General features: G+C 41.7%; 1 protein-coding gene across 6 annotated transcripts in view; it reads left to right on the top strand.

The window, feature by feature from the left end:
• RELN (reelin) overlaps positions 1-27,245 on the top strand; it is a 357,738-nt gene that overhangs the window by 170,486 nt on the left and 160,007 nt on the right. For 4 of the 6 annotated variants that reach the window (XR_015743791.1, XM_087934254.1, XM_087934253.1 and 1 more), the window contains exons 11-14: positions 9,566-9,711; positions 11,218-11,265; positions 23,420-23,571; positions 26,750-26,862. Coding sequence is in view for 5 of the 6 variants with exons in the window: in XM_087934254.1 (XP_087790380.1) it covers positions 9,566-9,711; positions 11,218-11,265; positions 23,420-23,571; positions 26,750-26,862 (459 nt within the window). In the remaining variant the exon portion in view is untranslated. The remainder of the gene's footprint in view (positions 1-9,565; positions 9,712-11,217; positions 11,266-23,419; positions 23,572-26,749; positions 26,863-27,245) is intronic. The other 2 variants (XM_087934256.1, XM_087934255.1) reach the window with 1 other exon arrangement.

Below are 27,245 nucleotides of genomic sequence, written 5' to 3'. Positions count from 1 at the left end.
GTTGGTACTGGGGCTTGCTGCCCGGTGTGGTGCCTGACGGTGCTGGTGAAGGCCCCTGCTCAGGTTGGCCCGATCGAGTCTCGAGGTCCGGCTGGTCGGTTGGGTCGCTCGGCGGCTGGATTGGTGACTCTGGTTGGAGACTCGGGTTCTCCATCCAGCCCTCTCGCTCGTCTGGGAAAACCTGGTTCCGCAGGGGATCTCCATCAGGCGCAGGTGAGGCGTTGTTGGAGCTGGCTGGTTGGCACGGGTTGGTATCTGTCGCGCCCATCCGTCGCCTTCTGAGTTGATCCACGTGTCTCCGCCACAGACGTCCATCCCCAAGAAGGACCCGATAGGATCTGGGGCCGGTAACCGATACGATCTGTCCTGGCACCCACAACGGTTCCCCTGCGTAGTTCCTGGTGTATACCAGGTCTTGTGGGACGAAGTCTCTGACCAGGCTATTGGACCCTAAAGGGGTGTCTGGGCAATAGTGGGGTGTAGCCTGTCTAGAGTGGTTCTAAGGCGTCTCCCCATTAAAAGTTCAGCCGGAGACTTGTTGGTGGTGGTGCAGGGGGTTGTGTGCTGGCTGAGTAGGAAAGCGAGACAATTTAGAGTGCCAGTCCTCCTGACCAAACCTGGCAAGTGCTTCTTTGGCTGATCTAACTGCTCTCTCTGCCATCCCGTTGCTAGCGGGATGGAATGGCGCTGTAAGGACGTGCCTGATGCCCAAGTTGGCAGTATACATGCTGAACTCACATGATGTGAACTGTGGACCATTGTCTGAAACCAGGGTGTCCGGGAGCCCGTGGGTGACAAACAGTCGGGTTAGGGCTTTCACTATTGACTGGGTGGTGGTCGTGGGAAGTAAGGCTACATCAATCCACTTGGAGTATGAATCCATGACCACCAAGAAGGTCTTGCCATGCACAGGCCCAGCTAGGTCAACGTGCAGGCGGGACCAGGGGCGTTTGCGCTCTCCCATCTGGTGGGCGTGGCAGCTGGAGGGGCGGCCCGGGTTTGTTGGCAAGGTTGGCAAGAGCTTACCCAGTTGGCGATTTGAGCATCCATACCGGGCCACCAGACGTAGCTGCGGGCCAGGGCCTTCATTCTTACGATGCCCGGATGTCCCTCGTGAAGCACCTTCAGGATGGGCACTCGCAGTGATGTAGGGATGACCACTCTTGTTCCCCACAGAAGACAACGTTGTAATTTTGACAGTTCCTGCTGGCGGGTTTTAAAGGGGACAAAATCAGTTGTACATTGAGTTTCCGGCCACCCTCCCCACCCAGTCCAGAACCTGGGCGATGATTTTGTCCTTTTTCGAGTGCGCCGATGTCTTCGGCTGTCACTGGAAGTTTGAGTTCGTTGACCTCGAAAATGGCATGGATAGGTGCTGGGTCTTCAACTGGGACTGGCAGGGGGCAGTGGCTAAGGGCATCGGCATGGCTCAGGGTCTTGCCTGGACGATGCACTAACTTAAATGAGTAAGCAGCCAGAAACAAAGTCCATCTGGTCATTCTGGGCGAAAGTACCTGCGGAGTTTGCTTGTCTCCAGACAGAAGTCCTAAAAGGGTTTGTGATCAGTCACTAACTCAAAGTGGTGGCCAAACACGAATTCGTGGAATTTCTTAACTGCAGCCACTGCGGCCAGGGCCTCTTTATCGATCTGGCTATAGTTCCTCTCGGTAGGCGAAAGAGTCCTGGAAAAGAAAGCAATTGGTGCCTCGGAACCGTTGGGGAGCCTGTGGCTCAGGACAGCCCCAATGCCAAAGGGGATGCGTCAGCGGCCAGGACTAGGGGGAGACGTTGATCGAACTGAACCAGGACCGCTTCTGAAGTGAGCAAGGCTTTGATTGATTTGAATGCATGGGCCTCTTTGGGTCCCCAGTGCCAGGGTGAGTCTTTATCTAGTAGCCTATGTAATGGTTCAGTGACAGATGCCTTGTGTGGGAGGAATGAGGCGTAGAAATTCAAAAGTCCCAGAAAAGCTTGTAGTTCAGTCTTGTTGGTAGGTGTGGGTGCCTCATGGATGGCCTTCACCTTGGATTCCATGGGATGGATGCCCGAGGCGTCAATTCTATAACTCAGAAAGTCCACCTGCCTAGTGGCGATGGCACACTTCTCCCTTTTGAGTTTGAGGCCATGCTGCCTGAACCTCTCTAGCACTGTCCTGACTCTCTGAATGAGCTGGGGCCGGTTCGTGGCTGAAACTAAAATGTCATCAGTAGGGGACCACTCCTGGGAGACCCTGGAAAATCCTCTCCATGAGTGACTGAAAATGCCTGGGGCTACGCTGACCCCGAATTGGAGGCGCTTGCATTTGAACGCTCCCCTGTGTGTGACTATAGTTTGTAATTCCGCTGTCTGTTCATCGACAGGGAACTGTTGGTATGCCTGGGACATATCTAACTTAGCGAAAATGGTGCCGGGTTCGAAAGTATGTAAAAGATGCTGGATAACGGGCACGGGGTAGGCGCTGACCTGCAGATAGCGGTTGAGCGTGGTTTTGTAATCTGCACAAATTCTCAAACTGCCATCTTTTTTGAGTGGGGTGACTATGGGGGTCTCCCATTTCGCGAAATCAGTGGGTTCTAGCACCCCTTGTTTAAGTAGCTTGTCTAGTTCTGCGTCCAATTTTGGACGGATGGCAAAAGGCACCCTACGGGGTTTTAAACGGAGAGGGATTGCCTGGGGGTCTACTGAAAATGATATGGGGGTGCCCGAGTAGCAACCCAGCTCATTGCTGAATATATCAGAAAATTCTGAAAATAGGGTATCTACATCAGAAGTTGAGACAGCATGGATCCCGGTTACTCTAAGGCCGAGTGAAGGAAACCAATCAAGTCCCAATAGACTAGGGAGGGTACCGTTAACTACCACTAGGGGCAGGTGGCCCTTAAAGGTTTGGAATTGCACAAGGAACTTGCCTTTCCCGAGGACAGGAATGTTCTTTCCCTGGTAGTCTCGTGGCGTCAGGTGGCATCTTTGTAGCTGTTTCCTTGACAGCCTGGGCTGGAGTCTCTTCAGGGTATCCCAGGAGATGATTGAGAGCGCGGATCCCGTGTCTACCTCCATCCTGCAGGGCTTACCTTCTAGGAAGACAGAAATTTTAATTTTATCAGGGGTTAGGGAAGTATGGTTAGCGTGGTAGCAGGTATAGCAGTCCACCACTTGCCTTTGGGAGTTAGAAGGTGGTAGAGGTCTTTGAGGTAAGGATCGCCCTGCTTGGCAGACTCTAGCGATGTGACCCTTCTTTTGGCAGTTCAGGCAGATGGCGTTTCTGAACCTGCAGGATGCCCCTAGGGTGGGAGCCTCCACAGGTTAGTCACATGGGAGGTTGCTTGGGGTGAAGTTGTTTCTCTGCCCCGCTCCTACCTGTGAAGGCTTCTGATGAATTAGGCGGTTAACGTCAGACACGTCTGTGGGGTCATCTTCGCTGATTACCTCTTCGGAATGGACAGTTTGCATGCTGGGTTTGGATTGGTTTCCTGGATTTCAGCTGCTGACTGAGCCAAGAGCTCAGCAGCCAGGGCTTCCTCCATGGCTATGGCTAGAGTCAGGTCTTTCTTCGCCAGTAAACGCCTTTGGAGTTTCAGATCTCTTACCCCACAGACGATCTGATCCAGCAGCATGTCTTCCAAATATTCTTTGAATCTGCATTGCAAGGCGGCTGTTCTCAGGGCGGCCATGTATTCGTTAATTGACTCCCCTCTGTTTGCTTCCTGACCCTGAAGGCATACCTTCTGGCTATTTGAGACGGTTTGGGTGAATAGTGATTTGAAAGTATTTCCTGTAGCTCGTCCCATGGGACGCTTCTGATGGCGCGGGCGCGACTAATGCTGTGGCTGTGTCGAAGACGGTGGCTCCGCAGTAACTCAGGAAATAGGACTTCTTCCTATGCTCCGCAGCGTCGGCTAGACCGATGGCGTCAAGAAAATGGCTGAATCGATTTCTGTAGGAGTCCCACGTCTCCTCGTTAGGTTTGAATGGAGGGAATGCTTGATTCGCTCATCGTGGAGAAGGAACAGGTTCGTCTGTTTCAAATTGTTATTCAAATCGCGCTCTTAAAAGAACGCTCTGCGGTTGTCTCTCTGGGCTGCTTAGCTCTTTTTGAAAAATGCGCTCTTGGTGAGCGTGGGCGGCCTCGGCTGCTGTGCCTGTGGCTCGTTTCAGCTAATCAGCTCTCACAGTATCAGTTTTGAATTTCGCGCTCTTTGCGAGCGTGGGGCGGCTGCGGTTACAGCGCCCTTGCTTTTCTCTCTGTGACTACAGCTCTTTGTAAAAACGCGTCTGGCTAGCCTTCGACCATCCCATCCTCGTCACCAGTGTTGTAGAGCGATGGTAAGGACGAGGCATGAGACCAGAGCGTACAAGTAACTGGCTTTATTGCAATGAATAAAGGGTTGTCGCGTCTGCTAGCTAACTCGCAGACCAGCGGGCGACAACGGGATGGCTCTGCTCGACAGCCGGCTTATATAGCCGGCTGTCAAACAGAGCCAACCAATGGGAGCTGCTGGTGCTCCCGCTCAAACAGCGGACCTGGTTGGGAACTCCAACCAGTTCCACAGACATAACACTGCCCATTGTCTTTGCACTAGAACATGCAATTTCTGTGCAGTTTAAATAGATAATTTTTTGACCTACGTGTTCTAAACTAAAGCACGCTCAAACTCAAGGCCTGAAATCTGGCCCATGGGGCTGGCCTGGAAATAGCAAAGGACCAGCCCGTGGTGCCTCTGGCAGCCAAAATGGGGTACAGGGGGGCTGCACGTGGCCCCCTGTGCCCCATTTTCAGCCTGGACAGTGTCCTGCAGCTCTCTATTCAGCCAGCAAAGTGCTGCAGAAGGCGGCCCAGCCCAAAAATGGGGGTATGGGGGCTACACACTGCTCCCTGCTCCCTGTTTTGGCCAATAGAGTGTGGCAGAAGACCGTCCAGCCCAAAAATAGGGCAGGTGGGGGCCATGTGCTGACCCTTGCTCCCTGTTTTGGCCACCAAAGTGGTGCAGGAGGCCATCAGTCCAAAAATAAGGTGCGTGAGGGCTGCATACTGCCCCCCGATGTCACATTTTGGCCAGTAGAGTACTGCAGGAAGTCTCTAGGCTGAAAAATGGGGGTGCGGGGGTGCCCCCCTGTGCCCCATTTTGGCCAGTAGACTGTTGCAGGAGACCGTCCAGCCCCAAATTGGGGCAGGTGGGGGTTGCGCGCTGCCCCCTGCTCCCCTTTTTGGCTGGCAAAGTCCTGCAAGTAGCTGTCCAGGCCGAAAATGGGTGCATGGGGGCTGCACGCTGCCCCGATGTCTCTTTTTGGCCAGCAGAGTACTGCAGGAAACCTCTAGGCTGAAAAATGGGGTGCGGGGGGGGGCTACATGACCCCCCCATGCCCCATTTTGGCCGGCAGAGTGCTGCAGGAGGCCGTCCAGGTTAAGCGAGTCACTTAACAATGGTGGCAAGAAAGTGGCCAAAGTTATTTAACAACTGCTTTGTTTAGCTACAGAATTTTTGGCCTCAGTTCTGGTCCGTAAGCCAAGGACTACCTGTGCTCCTTTCTTACTGTTTCTTTTTAATGGACTCCCCATCTATAAATACTGTAACAACTGTGGAAATGGGGAAATTCACTAGTTCCGGGATTAAGTTGCATAAGGAAAGATAAACTTACATAAGGCAGCAAGATCAGTAGTGGATTCAGCCGGTTCACACCAGTTTGGGAGAACCAGATGTTAACTTTCTGAGCAGTTTGGTGAACTGGTTATTGGAAGAAATCTGAGCAAGATGGATTCAATTTTGGGGTGGTTGCTTTGCAAGTGCTCATGAATTTACACTTAGCTTCTGGTGGCTAAATGGACATCTTTTTATTTGGTTTTTATTCATTTATTTTTATTTTTTGTCCATTAGTTTGCTAATGTGATTGATCTTCTGGGATTTGCTATAATCCCCTGTTCAAATATTAATTGGATTTGACCCTGTTTAACTGTTCAAGACCAGCCACTGTTAACTAGTTGTTAGCTATAACAACTGTTCATCTACTTATCACATTAAAAGTAATTAAACCTTTCATCTTTACTCAGTAAAGAGCAGCTTTAATCCTAATAATTGGTGGGATTCAAATAATTTAACAACCGGTTCTCTGTCCTAATGTCTTGTTCCAACAACCAGTTCACCAAACTGCTCAGGAAGTGAAAAACTGGTTCTCCCAAACTGGTGCGAACTGGTTGAATCCCACCACTGCTTTTAATTATGAAAAAGCCTGAATTATTCTCTTTGTATTTCAACCTTGTAACCCATTATTTTTTTAAAAAAACAGCAATTACTGTTAAATACATAACTGTAAACGCATTAAGGTGTATCAAAGTTACAACTTTCCATTAATCTGCAATCAGTTTTATTGTGCAATATTACAATTATAAATAGATGGATTTCAAATTGCAGTCTTAAAATAAAAAGAAAAAAAAACATATTATAATTTGTTCCTGGCAACGCATAATATCGAATTCATGTTTGTGTACATAATACATTTTTAATTAATTTCTTTCCAACTTAATTTTTCTTTCCTCCTATTTAATCAAATTGCACAGCATAGGTTTTAATTAAAAACCACTCTGTGAAGGATCAGAAGTGGTAAAAACAATCATTTAATATGTGACAGTGATTACAAAATGGAGGGCTGTTGAAGTTTACCACTTGGTTTGTTGCAAATAATAGTCTAACTTGCATTTTGAAAAGGCTCTTTATTTCTGTAGTCGGTGCAACCAGTCTGGCTGGGATTTTTATTTTTATTTTAAATTGCGTTTCCGGCTGGGTGGGTGAATGACAACTTCTTAATGGAGAAAATCGATGACTCTCCATAAAAGTAAACGTACAAGGGAAGTGGGCAGATTTCTTTCCATTTAACACCAGCCTGTTGCAAACTGGATACTGACTGCACGCTGGACAAAGCTCATCCCAAAATAGCCAGAGTTGTTTTTTTTAAAAAAAAATATTTGTGAAGCTCTAATTGTCTGAGAGAAATTTCATGTCCATTAAGCTGCTAACAAATCTTTGAGATAGATTTTGATTAGATCTAAGTATTGGTATAGGTAACAGACCAATATAGCAGAAGTGGAATTGAGAATTCAGAAAGATGGGAGCTATCACAAAACCTTTGAATCAAGTAAACTAAGGGATTTAGTCCAGATGTATCCAGTGGAAGCATCTTGAAGCTGCAAAGTGGAAGTTATGGGAGGCTATATTTAATAAATAAAAATGATGTGTTGCTTTACAGTTATGCTTATTAAAGGAATTTCAAATTTGGGGTGAAATAAATGAATGGATGAATTTTGTATCTTCCTCAACACCCAAAGAGGAGGAGGAGAAGAGGAGAAGGAAATGAGGGAGGAGGAGGAGGAAAGAAGAAGTGAAATGAGGAAGAAGGAGGGGGGAGGAGAAGGGAAGGAGGAGAAGGAGAAGGGGGAGGAGGAAGAGAAGGGAAGGAGAAGGAGGAGGAGGGGGAGGAGAGGGGGAAGAGGAGGAGGAGGAGGAGGAAGAAAGAAGAAGTGAAATGAGGAAGGAGGAGGAAGGAGGAGGAGAACGGAAGGAGAAGGAGGGAAGGAGGGAAGAAGAAGGGAAATGAAGGAGGAGAGGAGGGAGAGGGGGAGGAGAAATATATTTAATTGATTCAATCAAATTTACAGAGGTTTTAGTTGTGCATTCTATTACATTTAGAACAATAAAATGTTTGTTTCTAACAGTAGCTGCTGCCTCATGGCTTATCATCATTTCATTTTTGGATTTATGTATATACCTTATTTGATGCTACACTGTATGTTTTCAAATAAGTTTCAATTTGTTCTCTATAGGCTCAGCTTTTAGGCATCAGGTGATTATTAAAGATAGAGTTGCTGGAGGCCTTTGATTGAGAGGTGTCACCATCTATTTTTATTGCTTTGGCTTAGCTGTTTAATTCTATATCATCACCTGACATATTGCAAAGCAATTATGAGGTTTCTTATTTAAAAGGGACATTTGATCCACTCGGTGGAAGAAAGGTTAACTACATTGCAGGACCATGCTTTGATACCCAAGCTAACTTTATACCTTAAATCTGTTGCAGAATTAAATTCAGCTTGGAAGCCATTTCTGATTTACAGTTTGAGGAATGCATTTGCCTCACATCCAAGGATTTGGTTTCTTGTTACAAAAACATCTTAAAATTTCAGCTTTATGGGTTCTTTTAAATCAGAGTAGACCTTGAATCATATGGACAGAATTGAGTATAATTTTATGACCTGTGCTGCTGTTTTTGGTACATAGATTCTGTTACAAGTACCATGGCACAAAGTAGTTTTTAAAAACAATGTAATACACTCTTACAGTTTTTTAAATGATATAATTCATTTATAATCCATTAATGAAATACTGAAAAATACTAATTTCCAAGATACATATACCCCTGTCCAACTACTTTCTACTTCTTTTTTCTCTCTTATATTTTTCTTTAATAAAAATGTATTTTTAAAAATCTTTGAAAGTGTCACCTCCTTATGAAAGCGAATATCGTGATGCAGTGATTCATAGTTAAAAGTAGGGTGTCTACTGCTAAAATACTAACATTTTAATCATTTTCATTATTATTTTTTGGGGACCTACTGCAATAAAAAATTAAAATCCTCAAACTACTATCAATAAATCAGTATCCAGTGTTTCAGGGATCAGTGCCAATGAAAAATAGGCAGCTGACATTTAGGATTAAAGATGCAATATATTCATTCATTCATTCATTGACTTGATTTGATTTGATTTGTCAATCACTTACAAGATAATAGGTATAAGTATAAACATGAGTAAGAATACAGGAAATAGATACAAATAAATGAGGACAATAGGACAGGGACGGTAGGCACAATTATGCACTTATGCATCTACCAGTGTGCTTGTGTGTGTGTTTAAAAAAATAAAGGTGGCAATGCAATTAAAGTTTTGCCTTTTTTATGTGCATCAAATGCCCTGTGTGTGTACCTAATTGTGTTTGACAAATGTAGGGTGGCCATGATGAACAATAATCAAAATAGGATGGACTTTTAATGTCTGGTACAGCTTTAAATTAAAATAATTGTGTTAGAGAAATGATTAATTACAGGTAGTCCTTAACTTACAACAGTTCATTTAGTGACCATTCAAAGTTACAACGGTACTGAAAAAAGTGACTTAATGACCATTTTTCACACTTATGATCATTGCCACATGATCAAAATTCAGGCGCTTGGAAACTGACTCATATTTATGACGGTTTCAGAGTCCCTGGGCTCACGGGATCCCCTTTTACGACCTTCTGACAAGGAAAGTCAATGGGGAAGCAAGTAAGCAAGCACTTAACAACTGTGGGAGGAAAGGTCGTAAAACGGGGCAAAATTTACTGAATAAATGTTTCACTTAGCAGCAGAAATGTTGGGCGCAACATTGGGCGGATGTCAATGTCAATGTCAATCTTTTTTTTGAGTTTAGCCTCTGTTACAAGCCATTTATCAAATAATACACTTTTCCCCCCCCCTGCAAACTTCACATACAAAATCGACTTAACAGATCCTTCCTGCATGTGTGTTTTTCTGCAGCATAGCTGTCAGTCAGATGGAAATGTCATTTACTTCCACGGGACTGAAGGCAGCGAGTTAAATTTTGCCACCACACGTGACGTGGACCTCTCCACTGAAGACGCGCAGGAGCAGTGGGCTGAAGAATTTGAGAGCCAGCCAAAAGGGTGAGTGTTTAACCCTTGAGATGTGGAGTTGGTGTATTTTCAAGACAAACATTTTGCTGCTTTGTAGCAACATGGGCTGTTAATCAAAGCATGGATTTCCTCAAATTTTGAGGACAAACTAGTCGAGAAGGACTAGTAGTTTCAAGATAAATTTTGGAAATTACCCATGTTTCAGTGACAAAAATTATTGTTGGCATCTTGGTGGAACATGGAGATAAAATCTGAAGAAATCTTCTATGGAAAATCCCAGATCAAAATACCTCTATCTATCTATCTATCTATCTATCTATCTATCTATCTATCTATCTATCTATCTATCTATCTATCTAATCTATCTATCACTCTGGAATTTATATATAGGGTCCCTATCGTGCTATAATGCCCAAAACACTGAAATACTGAAATTAATATGTGAATGGTTATCACAACTGTTATTTACACTATATTAATATTGATGGTATTGGCACTCCAAATATATAATACGTACTATGAACCATTAGTTCAACAGAGGAGAGATGGATTAGTTCCAGGGCAGAAATTTCATTTCAATGCCAGTGTGCTGGGTAAGTGGTTTTTATAGTGCATTCAGGTTCCTCTGGAGAGCTGAGACATGATTCATGTTTTTCAATGAAGCAAATAACTGATATAAGTAGGACAGTGAAAGTACATACTTACATCAAGGCTGTTGATATCACTTGTCCTCTGGCTTTGGATAAGGTTGACAGCGAGACATTCCTGTGATTGTGTTTTAGGCTATTTTGAATTCTTGGTTTGGGATTTAATTTTTTTACTAGTTGCAGGGATATTTTATATTTTTCAGTTAAAGGCTCAACATACGTTACAAGGAGCGTGTCTCTAGGAAGGCATTCCTGACTATCTTTTAATTCAGTCACTTGTTTTCTTTCAAACAGCCTCTGCCCTGTCATCTTCTAAAATTTGAAATCATTACAGACAATAAGGATTTCCCAACATTTGCTTCAACAAGTCAGCTTCTGTAGGCAATTTAATATTCTCCACAGGAGAGCTTATGTACCAGAGACAATGTCCTTGTGTGTCCAATTACACTTGACTGATAAAGAATTAGCTTCTACTGTACTCTACTCTATTCTACTCTACTCTACTCCACTCTTCTTCCTCATTCTATTCTATTCTATTCTATTCTATTCTATTCTATTCTATTCTATTCTATTCTATTCTATTCTATTCTATTCCCTATACTCTTCTTCCTCATTCTATTCTATTCTACTATTCTATTCTCTACTCTACTCTATACTCTACTCTACCCTACAATTCTGATCGTCTCTTGCCATTCTCTATGCTGACTAAGGCTGAGGGAAGATGCCATCTCAAATATTTAAAATGTTCCAGTTAACCAAATTATTGGTTAGTATAAAGTAACATTAATTCTTGATCCTGTTCGTTCAACATTTGTCACTCCCGGCAATTGTTCGCAGTCGTTATGATGAATCCTTTAATTCTATGATCGCATACTCTTTCTTCCCACAGGATCCCTACCTCATTCAGTGCCCAGGATGGACGATGTTCAGAGAATGGGTAGCTATCAGTGTTTCTTCCTATCCTTTTCTCTCTCTCTGAGCCTCATATTTATCACTATGTGGCAGAGATCCTGTGGCTAAGAACTGGATGTGTGGCCATCTATCATACCAATTACGTAAGAAAAACCAACGTAGGCTAATTGTCTTCAAGTTTCGATCTTGCAGTTTTCAGACAGACAAAGTTTAGTTTAGCCTCACATTTCTTTTCATATCCCTTTTTTCCTTTGCTACAGAAGATTTCTAGTTTTCCCGTTGGCGTGTCCTGCATGGTAGAATGAATCATCCAGCAATTCTAATTTCTGAATCTGTCTTCGGACCTATTTATTTGCTTCTCCAGGCTCTGACCTTATCTTATTCTCTGTCACTTTCCATTATCTAATCTATCTTTGGCCTGCAAAGGGTCTGCTTATGTCTCTACTGTGGAGAAGACATACTATATGTATCATCTCAATGCCTCCTCGCCTGTCTCCTTGGATAAGTTACACTCATTTATTTAGTTCTCTTCAACTCCTGTTGCTGTTACACTCCCCCCCACCCCCACCAGTTGGGGACAAATTGCATTCTTTTGTATCTCATTCCCTCCTAAGAGAGTTCTCCATGTCTTGGTTATTGCAACTTTACTGTGTATCTCACTTTAAAACTAGAATGGAATGGAATGGAATGGAATGGAATGGAATAGAATAGAATAGTTGGAAGGGACCTTGGAGGTCTTCTAGTCCAGTGGTTGCCAACAGGTGGTCCGCGGCCCACTGGTGGTGGTCCGCAGAGAAATGTCACGCCCAGAACTCCCCCCAAAACAATACAGGCTGCGCGGGAACATAAGGTTGCACCACCCACATGGCCCTCCCTCCCCTCCCACTCACTCCTTAACTGGCAAACTTGCCAGCTAAATTGCTATTTTTCCTTCTTTTTTCCCCCAACCATCAACTGTTCTGCTGTGCTGGGAGATTTAGATTAGCTAGAAAGCAGGAAACCATTAGATGTCTTGCTTTCTACCTAATCCTTAGATCTTCAGTCCCGCAGGACTGAAGGTTCTATTATTCAGTTGCAGACTCAGATAGCCGATGGCAGAAACACAGATCTCCAAGTGAATCTGTGATTCTGTGAGCAACTCAATCTGCCTGCTTTGCCTGATTTTGGATAAAAGTTGCTCTTTTTTATATAAAAAAATAAATATTTACACAAATTTTTATAATATTTACATACAAGCCATGTCCAGCCAGTCACATGACCACCAACCCATGCCCAGTCAGCAAGCCATGCCCAGCCCATCACATGACCACCAAGCCACACACATAAATTAGACCACACCCAAGAACCGGTTGTTAAGAAATTTGAATCCCACTCCTGCTTCTGTGTGTTTGTGTGTGTGTGTATGAGAGAGAGAGAGAGAGAGGAAAGAGGGAGAGAGGGAGGTTAGATCAGATCTCTCTCTCTCCCACCAACGTCAGCAAACCACTGTCAGTCAAAATTCATATGAGTGGTCCCCGGGATTTAAAATTATGAGTTTGGTGGTCCCTGAGGTCCAAAAGGTTGGCGACCCCTGTTCTAGTCCAACGTTCTGCTTAGGCAGGAAACCCTACACCACTTCAGACAAATGGTTATCCAACATCTTTTTTAAAACTTCCAGTGTTGGAGCATCCACAACTTCTGGAGGCAAGTTGTTCCACTGGTTAATTGTTCTCACTGTCAGGAAATTTCTCCTGAGTTCTTAGTTGCTTCTCTCCTTGATTAGTTTCCATCTGTTGCTTCTTCTCCTACCCCCAGATGCTTTTGTTTGGAGAATAGCTTGACTCCCTCTTCTTTGGGGCAACCCCTGAGATATTGGGAGACTGCTATCATGTCTTCCCTAGTCCTTCTTTTCATTAAACTGATAGACATACCCAGTTCCTGTAACCGTTCTTCATTATGTTTTAGTCTCCAGTCCCCTAATCATCCTGGTTGCTCTTCTCTGAACTCTTTCTAGAGTCTCAACATCTTTTTTACATCATGGTGACCAAAACTGGATGCAGTATTCCAGCTTCCAAGTTGTTTCTTAATTAATGCTTGAGAATATAGCAAAAGTTAATAACTTGTGGCATGTGGGAACCTCATTAACATGCCATATCTATTAACCTTGGTGGGATAATCTGCATGGACAAATAGATCACCAAAACTGAATGATCATAACAATGTGACACCTGAATGGAAGTTTAGAGATTCCATTGAAGATGCCAAATGTTCCTTTTGTGCAGTGGTGGGATTCACATTTTTTTACTACCGGTTCTGTGGGCGTGGCTTGGTGGGTATGGCAGGGGGAGGATACTGTAAAATCTCCAGTCAGAGGTGGGATTTGCCGGTTCTCCGAATGACTCAAAATTTCCGCTACCGGTTCTCCACCTCTGCTTTTGTGTCTTATGAGTGTATCTCCGCAATTCTTCTCCGTCCTTTAGAATTAGGGGAAAGTTTTATACCACTATGGGCTTTAACCTATCACAAATAGTCCTATCTCTCTTTGCATGCAGGTAGTCTTTGACTTACGACCACAATTGAGCCCCAAATTTCTGTTGCTAAGCGAGACAATTGTTAAGTGAGTTTTACCCCCATTTTTTGGACCTTTCTGGCCACCATTGTTAAGTGAATCCCTGCAATTGTTCAGTTAGTAACCTGGTTAAGTGAATCTGGCTCCCCCCCCATTGACTTTGCTTCTCAGAAGGTCACAAAAGGGGATCCCGTGACCCCGGGGATGCTGAAACCGTCATAAATATGAACCAGTGGCCAAGAGTCTGAATTTGGATCACATGACCATGGGGATGCTGCAATGGCCGTAAGTGTGCAAAACGGTCATAAGTCACTTTTGTCAGTGCCGGTGTAACTTTGAATGGTCACTCAGTCAACTATTGTAAATCAAGGTCTACGTCAGGGTTACAGAAAAGCCCCAATCAAAAATTCCCCATCCTACAAAAAAGATGTAGAAAAAGTTCAGAGAAGAGCAACTACGATGATCAAAGGCCTGGAGACTAAAACATACGAGGAACGGCTGCAGGATTTGGGCTTGGCTAGTCTAAGGAAAAGAAGAATTAGGGGCAACATGATAGCAGTATCCCAATATTTGAAGGGTTGCCACCAGAGGTGGTATTCAGCAGGTTCTGACCAGTTCTGGAGAACCAGTAGAGGAAATTTTGAGTCTTTTGGAGAACCGGCCAATCCCGCCTCTGACTGGCCACGCCCCCACCTATTCTCTGCCTCCCATTGAGTCCCAGCTGATCTTCTTTTGTTGCCCTGCACAGGAGAACGGAGCTGGAAAGCAGGTTAATGGGGTGGGGAGGGAATGGGATTTTGCAGTAACCTTTCCTCAGGAGTGGCAATTTTATAGTATCCTTCCCCTGCCATTAATCCCACCACTGGTTGCCACAAAGAGGAGGGGGTCAATTTGTTTTCCAAAGGACCAGAAGGGCAGGACAAGAAACAACAGATGGAAACTAATCAAGGAGAGAAGCAACTTGGAATTAAGGAGAAATTTCCTAACAATGAGGACAATCAACCAGTGGAACAGCTTGGCCTTCAGAAGTTGTAGGTGCTCCATCACTGGAGGTTTTTAAGAAGAGACTGGACTTATCTGAAATGGTATGGATTCTCCTGCTTCAGCAGGAGGCTGGACTAGAAGACCTCCAAGTCCCTTCCAGCTCTATTCTATTCTAACTTTCTAAATCCAATTGGATTGATATAAAGTTTAGCCCAAGGGTCTTCAAACTTGACAGCTTTAAGACTTATGGACTTCAACTCCCTGAATTCCTCCTCCAGTCATGTTAGCTCAGGAATTCTGATTGCTGAAGTCCACAACTTCAATTTACCAAGTTTGAAGTCCCTTGCCTTAGCCGTTCCCGTACGATTCTTTACTGATTAACGTAGCAGAATGTGAAAATTAATTGCTAACCCTGCTATTGCCTAAAATGTATTTGATGCAAACTGCAACTGAGTTATATCTCTGCAAGGGGTTTTGAAGAAGAATGGACATGTCATGTGCCAACGATGTATTACGTTTTGTTCTGTTTTCATATTAAGGTGTTGAATGTCCTTGTCTCACTTAATATTCCGCCTTTGTTCTTGTATAATGAGATCAAACAATATAGGAGAAAGTGAGCAGCATTCAGAGAAATCCATCTCCAACCCTTTGACACTAGTTACCTCTTTTTATGGTGATAGAAATGAATTTATGGCAAAATTTAATTTTCCAATCTGGTTTTTAGTTTTTTTTTAAAACATGTTTCACCCTATTCAATCCTGTTTTTTTTTTTAAAAAAACCTGCAAAATAAAACAAGTGGCATTTTGGTTCATTTGACCTTGCTCGGTATAGTTAATAAAATATGCAGAGGTGGCAGAAATGTTTGGAGGTTATGGCAAAAAAAAAAAAAAGTCAAGACAAAGACAACAATGGTGTGATCCTAGTCTTGCCTGTTTTCTGTGCAACACAAAAAAAACCAAGCAGAATTTCAAACAAAGCACTGTATCTTTCAGGTGTCCTTGTTTTATGGAGCCGCCCTTGTAAATTTCTTGATGACACTGAAGAATCAATTATTTCTTCTTCTTCTTCTTCTTCTTCTTCTTCTTCTTCTTCTTCTTCTTCTTCTTCTTCTTCTTCTTCTTCTTCTTCTTCTTCTTCTTCTTCTTCTTCTCCTCCTCCTCCTCCTCCTCCTCCTTCTTCTTCTTCTTTTTCTTCTTCCCCGTCCCCTTCCTCCTCCTCCTCTTCCCTTTCCTCCTCCTCCTCCTCCTTCTCTTCTTCCTCTTCTTCCCCTTCTCCTTCCTCCTCTTCTTCTTCCTTTTCTTCTTCCCTTTCCTCCATCTTCTCCTCCTTCTCTTTCTTCCCCTTCCCCTTCTTCCTCAACCTCTTTTTTCTCAGCAAGATTGCAGAAGTATTTTGCAACTCATCTTCTTCCTAGGGCTGAGAGGGAGTGACTGGGTAGCTCAAGATTCCTCCAGTGGCTTTGTGCTTGAGGTGGAACAGAACTCACCGTTTTTAGCCTTAACCACTATACCAAACAGCAGAATATATCTGCTGAACAAAACTCTGCATTGGTGACAGGAAGGGCATCCGGCCATTAAACACTCTGCTAGCTCCATTCAGTTGCCCAGGCTCCACCCTGCAAGGGATTATGGGGTCATTAAAAGATGATGATGATGATGATATCACTTGGTATATGGTTTCCTGCTTGAGCAAGGGATTGGACCTCCGAGGTCCCTTCTAACTCAGTTATTGCGCTATACATTCTTGTTAGTGCGGAAGATCTCCTATCTAGGTCACTAACCTGGTCTGACTGCTGATTCTTACAGCCTTCTTCCATCTGAAAGAGCTGTTTCTTTTAAGAATTAACTGAGATTGATCAGAGGATACACAGTGATTTAAAAATGAATTTTAACACAGTATAGTAACCTGAATTAGTTAGCAAGTGTCAGGAATGTTTGCACATGCAAATGTATAATTGAGAAAGATAGAGTATCATTTCTTTTAAAGGACATTGCAATGAGTTCTGAAACAATCCAAATTTAGAGTTTCGTGATCTTTTATGTTTGTTAAGGCATTACATATTTCATTTTCTGCGGATATTAATTAAGGCAATATTTACCCTCATGGTTCAGATTAGTCAGTTTAGGGTTTACTACAGATCTCTCAGGATAATTGGTTGAATAAATAGAATAATCTGCCTTCTCAGCAGCCCCTAGTAGTCTCTGGCAGCTCTCCTGCAAACAGAAATCTCTTATTTTCTTGAAGGGGGCAGATCAATTGCTTCATTTGCAGTTAACCTGAAGGCAGCAATATTATTCCACCAAAATTTCAAATTAGCGCTCTACTAAAGTAACTTAACACAAGTTCAAGAGGCAAAGAATATTCCTTTCTCTCCTTGTTTTTCCTCCTCTCTATTTATCTTTTATCAGTCATCTATCTATTAGCTATCATCTATTTACAGTATATAATTATCGATCTATCTACATTATCTATAATTATCTGTATCTATCTGTCTGTCTATCTATCTATTCTATCTCCTGTCCTATGTCTGTCTATCATCTATCTGTCTCTCTCTCTCTGCTATGTCTGTCTATATCTAAATTAACTTATCTATATCTATCTATCTATCTATCTATCTATCTATCTATCTATCATCCATCCATCCAGAGATGGGATTCAAAAATCCCAACAACCGGTTCCCTGAAGTCCAGTAGGCAAAAAACAGGGTGCGGTGGAGTGTTGTGAAAGGGAAGAAAACACCATATAGCCACATCCACCCAGTCACATGACCAGATGGCCACGCCCACCTAACCATGCCCACCTAGCCACACCCACAGAACCAGTAGTAAAAAAATTTGAATCCCTGCTCCAAATCTGTAGGGATTTAAAATGTGGCATTATATGCCCAAACCATCCACCTTTCTACTGGCTTTCGGTCCCAAAGATGGGGGAAAAATATTACACAGATACTTTCAGGGGCTGCCAGCGAACAAAGAATTTCCTGGACAAAACTTCTGAATTAATATTTCCATTACGCAGGCCATCGGCCCTTTGACGAACGATCTTTTGGACTTGATCGTTGACCTCCCGTTGTAGTCCGGGTTCTGAACTACCGTATTAGCAATGATGGACTTGTGCAGTGAAACCTCCAATTCATTTCATGCTGTGACAGCCAGGCAGTTAAGAAAAATTGCACAGCCGTACATGCTGTGTCAGTTTGCAGGAGGACTCGGTGCAGGCCGAGATGAAATTCTGCACCTGCTCTTGATGAATTATTTGCAAACACCCGCTTTTAAGCATAGGATTCCTGAATCTAACCACCAGACAAAAGAATGAATGTGGGCGATGGACATCTAGTCCAACTCTCTGCACAAGAAGGAGACCCTAAATCATTTCAGACAAACAGCTGTCCAGCCTCTTCTTGAAAGCCTCAAATGACGGAACATCCACAACTTCTGGTGGCAAGCTGTTCCACTGATTTATTGTCCTCACTGTTAGGAAATCTCTCCTTTGTTCTAGGTTGCTTCTCTCCTTGATCAGTTTCCATCCATTGTTTCTTGTCCTGCCCTCTGCTGCTTTGGAGAATAATTTGACCCCCTCTTCTTTGGGGCAGCCCCTCAAATATTAGAACACTGCTATCATGTCACCCATAGTCCTTCTTTTCATTAAACTAGACATACCAATTCCAGCAACCGCTCTTCATATTCTTTAGTCTTCGGCCCCCTAATCATCTTGGACATTCAGAAAGCAAGATACCTGATTTAAAATAATTTCAACCTCAAGTTAAATTTATTTTAAATCATGCCTCTCACTGTCTGAATGGCCTTTTAAAGCGATGCATAATGGGGCTAAAGTTGACCAGATACTTTTTGCCAGAGCACTGGCAAAAAGGAAAAATATGTATAATTGTGTAAGAAGTCAGATCAACAGGAAGAGGAACAACATGTGGTTAATCTAGGAATGAAGGGATGAAGTCATCAGATTCTATGAATGTCATTTTTAGCCCAAAATCAATCATTGCTGTAAAAAAGAGGACCCAAGGTTGTTAAATTATGGAAGTGAGTCAAGACATCTAAAGCTAAGAGAATGCTTAATCAATGATGTCACAATTGTGCTTTTCAACATAAAATGAGGAAACTGGTGTATAATACTAATATCCTTTCCGACGCATATTTTGTACAGTTTGATTTGAGAGAAAAATTAGGAATATGGACCAGTGGCACAGCAGGCTTAAGCATTGCTTTTTCTAATCTTTTTTCCTTTTACTTTTTATGATGACACTTGATTGTTGTATACCATTTCTTTCTTTTGGGGGGATAATTTTTTTTTAACAACAAACATAAACATAAACACAAAACATAAAACCTTCTTTCCATTGTACAGTGTGTCGGTATAAATCTTCTTGTGCACAATATCAACAGTCCTTCCCTTCTAACTACATTATTAAAATTTATTTTACATGAATATGCATATTATATTGTATTGTTATTAATTACATATTGGACTTTACTTATAAACTGTAACATCCTTTTCGAGCAAATTTCAGTTTCTAAGATAGCTCAATTCGTGATATCATTCATTCCATTATAACTCATTATATTACATTGTTTTATCTTTACTCTATCATTGTATTTATATTGTATTATATCCTATTTCCCTATTCTCTTTTCTAACCATTGATAAAATAAATCCCAAATTTTAATGATACTCTTTATCTTCTTGCTCTCTAAGGTTGTTGTGTACCATTTCTAAGTAACTAAGCCAATTACACAAACTCCCAGCATGGCTAAAGAGTCTGTTTTAATCTCTAGTTTTAGAATGACTAAACTGAATTATAAATCTAAAGCAAAATAAAATACATGTATGTCTTTTTCTTAAACGGCTGCAGTCTCCAAGCAAAAAGAAAAATCATACTCCTCTTTAAAAAGTTTTAAAGGTACTTAAGGACTTTTAAAACTATATTTTTCTTTGATTCAGGCTGTATCTCAGTCAAAAATCCCTATGATAATTTGTCCCATTAGAAATTTGATCCCTGTGGGACGACAGTCTTTATTTTTGATACTTGTCTTTGGTTAAACTGTGTCCCAGTCGGATCTTTTTAGGAATTGCCGGAGCTTTATTAAGCAAGACCAGCAAACACACACTATTATTTTCAAATGTTCCTTTATCATGTCTTACACCACTTCCAGATAAGCTCCAGGACAGATTCATTGCATGATGTTGTTTGTTTTCCAAAGCTGATTTGGATATGATTTCTCATTTTCTCCCAGCTTATTTGAATTCATGCAAAGCTGATCATTTTGCTTGGCGTCTCTTTAGCGCTTGCAGATTTTACAAAGCGTTCGGTTTCCCATCGGTGAAAATTCTGACCTCACCTCTATATCCCGTCAATTTGGTTGTTGTTTTTTTCTTTTCACCACCTATAAAAATGAAACATCCTGTTTCAGAACACAGTTTCCTCCTGCATTATTTAGGACACATCTTCTCCCAGGACTGTTCTGAGCCAGCTCCCCAAACACAACAAACCCTCTGAAGTTAAATCAATGATTCCTTTATTAGGAGCCACAGCAAAAAGTTTCTCTTTCACCACAGGCTAACCAGTCTGTCCGGCAGGGAGATGAATAGTTGTCTGCGACATCTATTCATTTCCGCCTCCTGCCTTTTATCCCCAGGACTAGGGTGGGGCTTCACCAGCAGCGGTGGCTCTTCCATCCCAAGGACCGGCCCATAGATTTCCACTGCTCTCCTCTCCTCTGCCTTCTGCGCATTTGTGTGTCAGGCACTGGACCCAGCTGTTCCTCCTCTTCCTCATCAGCCACCTCCAGACCTGGGGGCTGTTGACTCTCCATCTGAGGGCTGACGGATGGCCCAGGCTCCACATCTGTGTCTCTCTCTCTCTCTGCCAGCTTCATTCCCTCTTTCTCCTTGGAGCTCTCAGGTTGCCTGAATGCTGGCCTTGACTCCTACACTACCTCCTCCTCTGATTCGGCTGCTGGAAAGGCTGGCGGCCAACAGGCTACAGTAAGGACGCTGTCACTTTTGTAATACACAAGAGCTCCTAAAATTTTCTTTCCTTCTGTTTACTATCAAACCATACTTTCCAGTTGGTTTGTTTGGAGGGAGGGAGCAGAGAGAAGGACAGACAGGTGCTTCCTATATTTCTTCCCCTTTCTCTGACTCCTTTAATGGAGGTCAAGGATCACGGCCACCTTTAAAGAACATGTCAAAAGCCTCACTGGAAATGCTGGACTGCCTAAAAAGATATAAAACTTGGAAGAGACAAAGAAGCAGAATTAACAAAATACCAGTGGTGTGTGTGTGTGTGTGTTTGAAGGCAGGAGGAGAAGGTGACAGCAGAGGATGAGATGGTTAAATAGAAACGTTTATAATGTTTCTATTAGTATGCATGGATTCCATAAAGGGAATGTGTTGAAATGGGCTAACAGAAATCAGGATTGTTGCTTTATTGGGTTATTTCCCAGGAAACCCATTTAGCCTAATGTTGACTGGCAATTAGAACTGTTTAATTGGAACAGATGTCCCATCACTTATAAACATTAAGATACATTCTGCAATTTGAAATGGTGAAATGATACCCAAGTTTACCGCCACGCTCAATAAGTGGTACATTTTCTAACTAGCCTCAAAAACTTTGGGCAAACCTGAAAGTTCACAAGACTAAGCCTTATGCACCGTTCAGTACTTCACATATTTAAAAACAATACAGCGTACCGGCGATATTTCTGTAATATATTTTAAAAAATGTGAACGCTGTATGCTTGGCTATTTACATTATCTCAGTTCTCCCATCCACACCAGTCACTTCAGTGGGGTCCTTGGTGCTCTCTAAATGTCTAGTACATATGAAGTTAAAGCGCCATGGTGGCACAGTGGTTAGAATGCAGTACTGCAGGCTAATTCTGCTCACTGCCAGCAGTTCGATCCTGACCGGCTCAAGGTTGATTCAGCCTTCCGTCCTTCCGAGGCGGGTAAAATGAGGACCCAGATTGTTGGGGGAAATTGGCTGACTCTGTAAACCGCTTAGAGAGGGCTGTAAAGCGCTTTGGAGTGGTATATAAATCTAAGTGCTATTGCTATCGTTACATAAAATTAAAAAGTTGAAGCTATTCTCGTACTTTATTCTACTGCACTAAAGAGAACGTTGGAGGTCAATGCTTTTCTTCCTTTCCCCTCTTTATGTTACACTTCTCTCCCCCCACCTTTCCCTTCCCAGTTTTTTTCATTTCCTTTTGTATTTTATATCTTGATAAGCTTATAAAACTATATATATATATAAAAGAACATTGGAACTGTTTAGTCCTTAATTATTCTCTGTTATTGTAGAAGCACTTGTTTCCTTGTCCACTCTTAATTTTTATTATTTTGTTCCAGGCATTTTTTTTAAATTTGTAACTGATTTCATTTTTTTAAAAAAAAAACTAAATTTAAGATTATATACCACACCCAGCAGCTATGCTTTTATGAATGGAGAGTTTGCTGAAGAGAGAAAGGTACTTTAAAGTGCAGCTCGTTTAGTTATGCATTCCAAAGATGTTTTCTTGATTAAGACCTCTTTGTATCGTTTATGCCCCAAATAAAAGAAGCAAGTTCTTTAAAACGCTGTAATAAACAAGGTGTAAGAAATTGGAGCAAGATTAAACAGAGAACTGATATAATAGATTGACAGAGTTGGAAGGGACCTTGTGAGGTCTTCTAGTCCAGCCCCCTGCTCAAGCAGGAGATCAGACAAATGGTTGACAAGTCTCTTCTTGAAAACCTCCAGTGTTGGAGCATTCACAACTTCTGGAGGCAAGTTGTTCCACTAGTTAACTGTTCTCATGTCAGGAAATTTCTGTTTAATTCCAGGTTGCCTCTTTCCTTGCTTAGTTTCCATCCATTGTTTCTTATCCTGCCCTCCGGTGCTTTGGAGAGTAGCTCTTCTTTGTGGCAGCCCCTCAAATATTAGAACCCTATTATCATGTCTCCCCTAGTCCTTCTTTTCACTAGACTAGACATATCTAATTCCTGCAACTCTTCTTCGTATGTTTTAGCCTCCAATCATCCCTTAATCCTCTTTCTTGCTCTTTTCTGCACTCTTTCCAGAATTTCTACGTTCTTTTATAGAATGTGATAATCAGAACTGGATGCAATATTCCAAGTGTGGTTTTACCAAGGCTTTATAAAACGGTCCTACTACTTTATAGTATTATAAGGTTGTCTCAGACTTCCATCCTTCCAAGGCCGGTAAAATGAGAACCCTGATTGTTGGGTGACAATAGGCTGACTCTGTAAACCAGCTTAGAGAGGGCTGTAAAGCACTGTGAAGCGGTATATCAGTCAAAGTGCTGTTGCTATGAGTATTTAAGCATTATACAAATGCTTTACGTATTCCACAACTGCTCACCATTCACTATTCTGTTGCCTTATCACGCGTTCCCGTCAATTTAACCCTTTTGTGATTGTGGTGCAAATATCAAGGATTCTCTCCCTTGAATAGAGGACAAATTCATTTTGTACGCACTGCTCCTTCATAATATCCCATCTCACGGTTTTTAAGACTAAAAAAGAATAAAGAATAAATTTTATTCTTTATGTAAAGAATAAAAATCTGGTATTTTTGAACTGAGTCCAAAAATGAACTGATCCTTGCCTCTTGGATGTCTTTAGGTGGGATATATCTGGAGCAGTCATCGGCACCGAATGTGGGACCTTGGAATCAGGTTCATCCGCTGTGTTCCTCAGAGAAGGAGAGAGAAAACTATGCACTCCATATATGGACATGACAGGTTATGGAAATCTGAGGTTTTATTTCAGCATGGGTGAGTACGCGCCATTAATCTTTCTGTGGCTATGTGCACGCTATTTCATATTTTCCTACAGTGGAGGAGAGTATGTTCAAATGAGTTGATCTCCAACTTGTTCCTCTAAGTGGGGTCAAAGGTAAAAGTATTCCCCCTGTCTGGTCATCCTTCTGTTCCCCAAGATCCAATCAGAGCTGAAGAAGCTTCTTGGATGAGAAGCGAAACGTCTTCAGAGAAAAACCCAGAAAGTCCAGTTGCCTCCTGACAAAAAAAGCACCTTTGGGATATGCCATTAGTGACTTTTCATGAAACTTTCTATGATTGGAACTAAGATTGAGATCAGCAAACATGTTTAAATTTGGCAATACCTTGCAGCAGTTTTCCCTAATGTTCCTTCCTCTCCTTCCCTCCCTGAATATTATTCTGCAACATCCACAAATCAGGATAAACTGTACAGGGAAACTCATCCTTTCAACACTACGTCCATTAATGTGAAATGGAAAGAACGAGAAAGGAAACAGAATGGATCTGTTTTCCCTGGTAACACTGGGGTTTTTTCTGTCAACAAGATACAAAAACACCGTTTCTTACTGGAAGGGAATTCTCTGATCTTCCGTCTCAATTGTCAAATCCCGTTTGATGAACCAAGAATGCAGCAGGAAAGAGACTTTTGTTTTGTATCCAGGAGAGCCACACCTGATGGAAAACAGGAAAGACACTTTTGTCAACCTTCTGAACTCTTGAGGCAAAGCTGTTAGCTCAGCACAGCTTGGATAACCTCACTGAAAAACACCAGTTGTATGAAAATGAATTGGTGGAATATTCAGAAGTTGCTTTAAAAAAAAAAAAGAATCGATTTTATTTGGAGTTTAAAATGCAAGTGTTCAACTAGCATTAGTTTATGCCATGAGAAAATGCAAATATAAATCTCTACTATGTGAAAAAAAAACTTCTGAGCATGCATTGAACGACGTTATCAAGATGAATGATACAATTACATATAACACTTCCTTTTTTAAGCCACGTTCAAACATGTGATCCTTCCACTTGTAGCCTGAAATTGTACAGTCCTACCAGATCTGTTGCTGCTGTTGATAATTCAACTGCTGTAAATCTGTGTGCTTTTATGAAGATTAAGCCAACATTCCGTTACTACTGATAATGTAACAGCAATTTCAAAATAAATTTGGATAATGTACGAGAAATTTGAAATAGAGAATTGAAACATTTTAAATATGGTCTCACGTTTTAAGAAATGCCAAGTAGGTCTCTTCTGATTTAACAACTTAATTGAGCAGTAAATTATTTGCAAGCTTGGGACTCTTCAATTGATGTTTAACTGTTCTTACACTACACCAGGGCATAGTAATAACCTCAAAGGAATGTTAGGGCACATAATTTGTTCTTGTTCTTGGAAATCCTTAACTATGATTACTTGGTGAACCAGATCTTTGATAGGAAGTTAAAGATGTTAATATGTTGTTGAATTAAATCCTCCAAAATTAGAATTTGTGAATTTCATATTTCAGATAGGTGTTTCAGATAGGTGATAATGAATTCTTGGAAGAACATATCAGACTGCAAAGGTTGACTTAATAAATCTATCAACTCTCAGTCTTTGAGCTTGCTCATTATGAGACAATCTGGTTCTGTATTATCTAAATTTAATTTAATGTTCAAAATTGATATATCATTACACCCCGCATATAATTATGGTATCACTTTAATTGTTAGATCAGTTCTGATCCCTTACTACTATATTTCCACATGTCCAGATAATATTACTACATGTCCAGATAATATTACATTATTTCTTTCAAGACTACAGAAAACTCAAATCTTGACTAAGACAGAAGGAAAATAGAACATAGAATAACAGAGTTGGAAGGGATCTCAGAGGTCTTCTAGTCCAACCCCCTACTCAAGAAGGAGAACCCATATCATTTCAGATTAATGGTTGTCCAATCTCTTTTTGAAAGCCTCCAATGATGGGTTACCCATAACTTCTGAAGGCCACCTATTCCGTTGGTTGATTGCTCTCACTGTCAGGAAATTTCTTCTTAGTTCTAGGTTGTTTCTCTCCTTGATTAGTTTCCATCCATTGTTTCTTGTCCTGCCTTTTGGTGCTTTGGAGAATAGCTTGACTCCCTCTTCTTTGGGGCAGCCCCTCAAATATGGGAACATTGCTATCTTGTCACCCCTACTCCTTCTTTTCATTGGACTGGACATACCCAATTCCTGTAAGTGTTCTTCATATGTTTTAGCCTCTATCCCCTTAATCTTTTTTGTTGCTCTTCTCTGCCCTCTTTCCAAATATATTAGTGAGGATTAATTCAGTATATACTTCAAAAGGACAACATGTAAATTTAACATTAGTGGACAATGTCTTCCTCCTGCAAATATCAAATAAGTGAAAAGATTTGGCAGTCTTAGCTTTGAAAAGTGTGGGAACCAGAGCAACAACACGCATTACAGGATGATCCTGCAAGTAATACAATTTTCAACATAGATGTGACATTGTGACACATAGAAAAAGGGGTGGTGTTTCAATCACAATTTTGCTTTCATCTGTATGACACAACAAAAACCCATTACCTTGACTGTAGGTGCCGCTGGCCAGGAACAGTGGTATATGTTTCTTCAATTATATTATTATTAAGTTTTTTTTATAATCTATACGCTTGTGATAGAGATAAGACCTTAAGGTAAAGAATGATTAGAGGAAGATAGGTCATTTTTAACACCAGGGAAATTGTAAGAAACTTACCATACATACAAGCCATTGTATTATGGATATTATTATTAGGAGCCTGTAGTGCAGTGGTTAGAGTGTAGTACTGCAAGCTACTTTTGCTGCAGCCAGCTGCCTACAATATGGTAGTTCAAATCTCACCAGGCTCAAGGTTGACTCAGCCTTCCATCATTCCAAGGTGGGTAAAATGAGGACCCAAGTTGTTGGGAGCAAGAGGCTGACTCTGTAAACCACTTAGAAGGTGCTGTAAAGCACTATAAACCAGTATATAAGTCTAAGTGCTATTGCTATTATTGTTCCACTAGTATTAGAATGAAAGAAATATGAATATTCAGTTAGAATTATTTCCCCTATATTGGCCCACATTACCTTAATAAACCAAAAAACAGTCATTGTCACTGTTAAAGTAGAAAGAAAGTTAATGCATCTTGCATTTTATTTCAGGGGGAAGCTGTGACACTGGAGAAGCTCATGAAAATGATGTCTTATTATACGCAAAAATTGAAGGAAGAAAAGATCACATAACCCTTGATGCAATGACCTATGCTTCCCACAGGGTAAGTATTCGAAAAGAGCATTAGATTGGTTACAACAGACTGATTCCGAGCTGTAAAGAGAGAAAAATATCTGTTAACACCACTTTCTGAAACTCTTTTAGACACTGTGGGTCACTTTTAAAGGTTGATGATGGGATACAGAAAAATTCTGACCCAGTTCATGAAAAGAAAAATTAGCACATGAGGGTGTGTTTGAAGGAAATAAATTTAAATTAAATTAAATTAATTGCATTTACATTTAAACTGGGGGATCCTAGAGCTTGAAGTCAATACAATTAAACTGAGGGTCTTAGGGTCTGAAGGAGCTCAATTTAAACTAGGAGTCTTGGGGTTTGAAGGAGCTAAATTTATAAGGATCTTAGGGTTTGAAGGAGCTACATTTA

The sequence above is a fragment of the Pseudonaja textilis genome, chromosome 5, assembly GCF_049901715.1.
Source record: "Pseudonaja textilis isolate UNSWEBS1 chromosome 5, rPseTex1.2, whole genome shotgun sequence".
NCBI lineage: Eukaryota > Metazoa > Chordata > Lepidosauria > Squamata > Elapidae > Pseudonaja > Pseudonaja textilis.
This window is presented reverse-complemented; position numbering and strand designations above follow the sequence as displayed.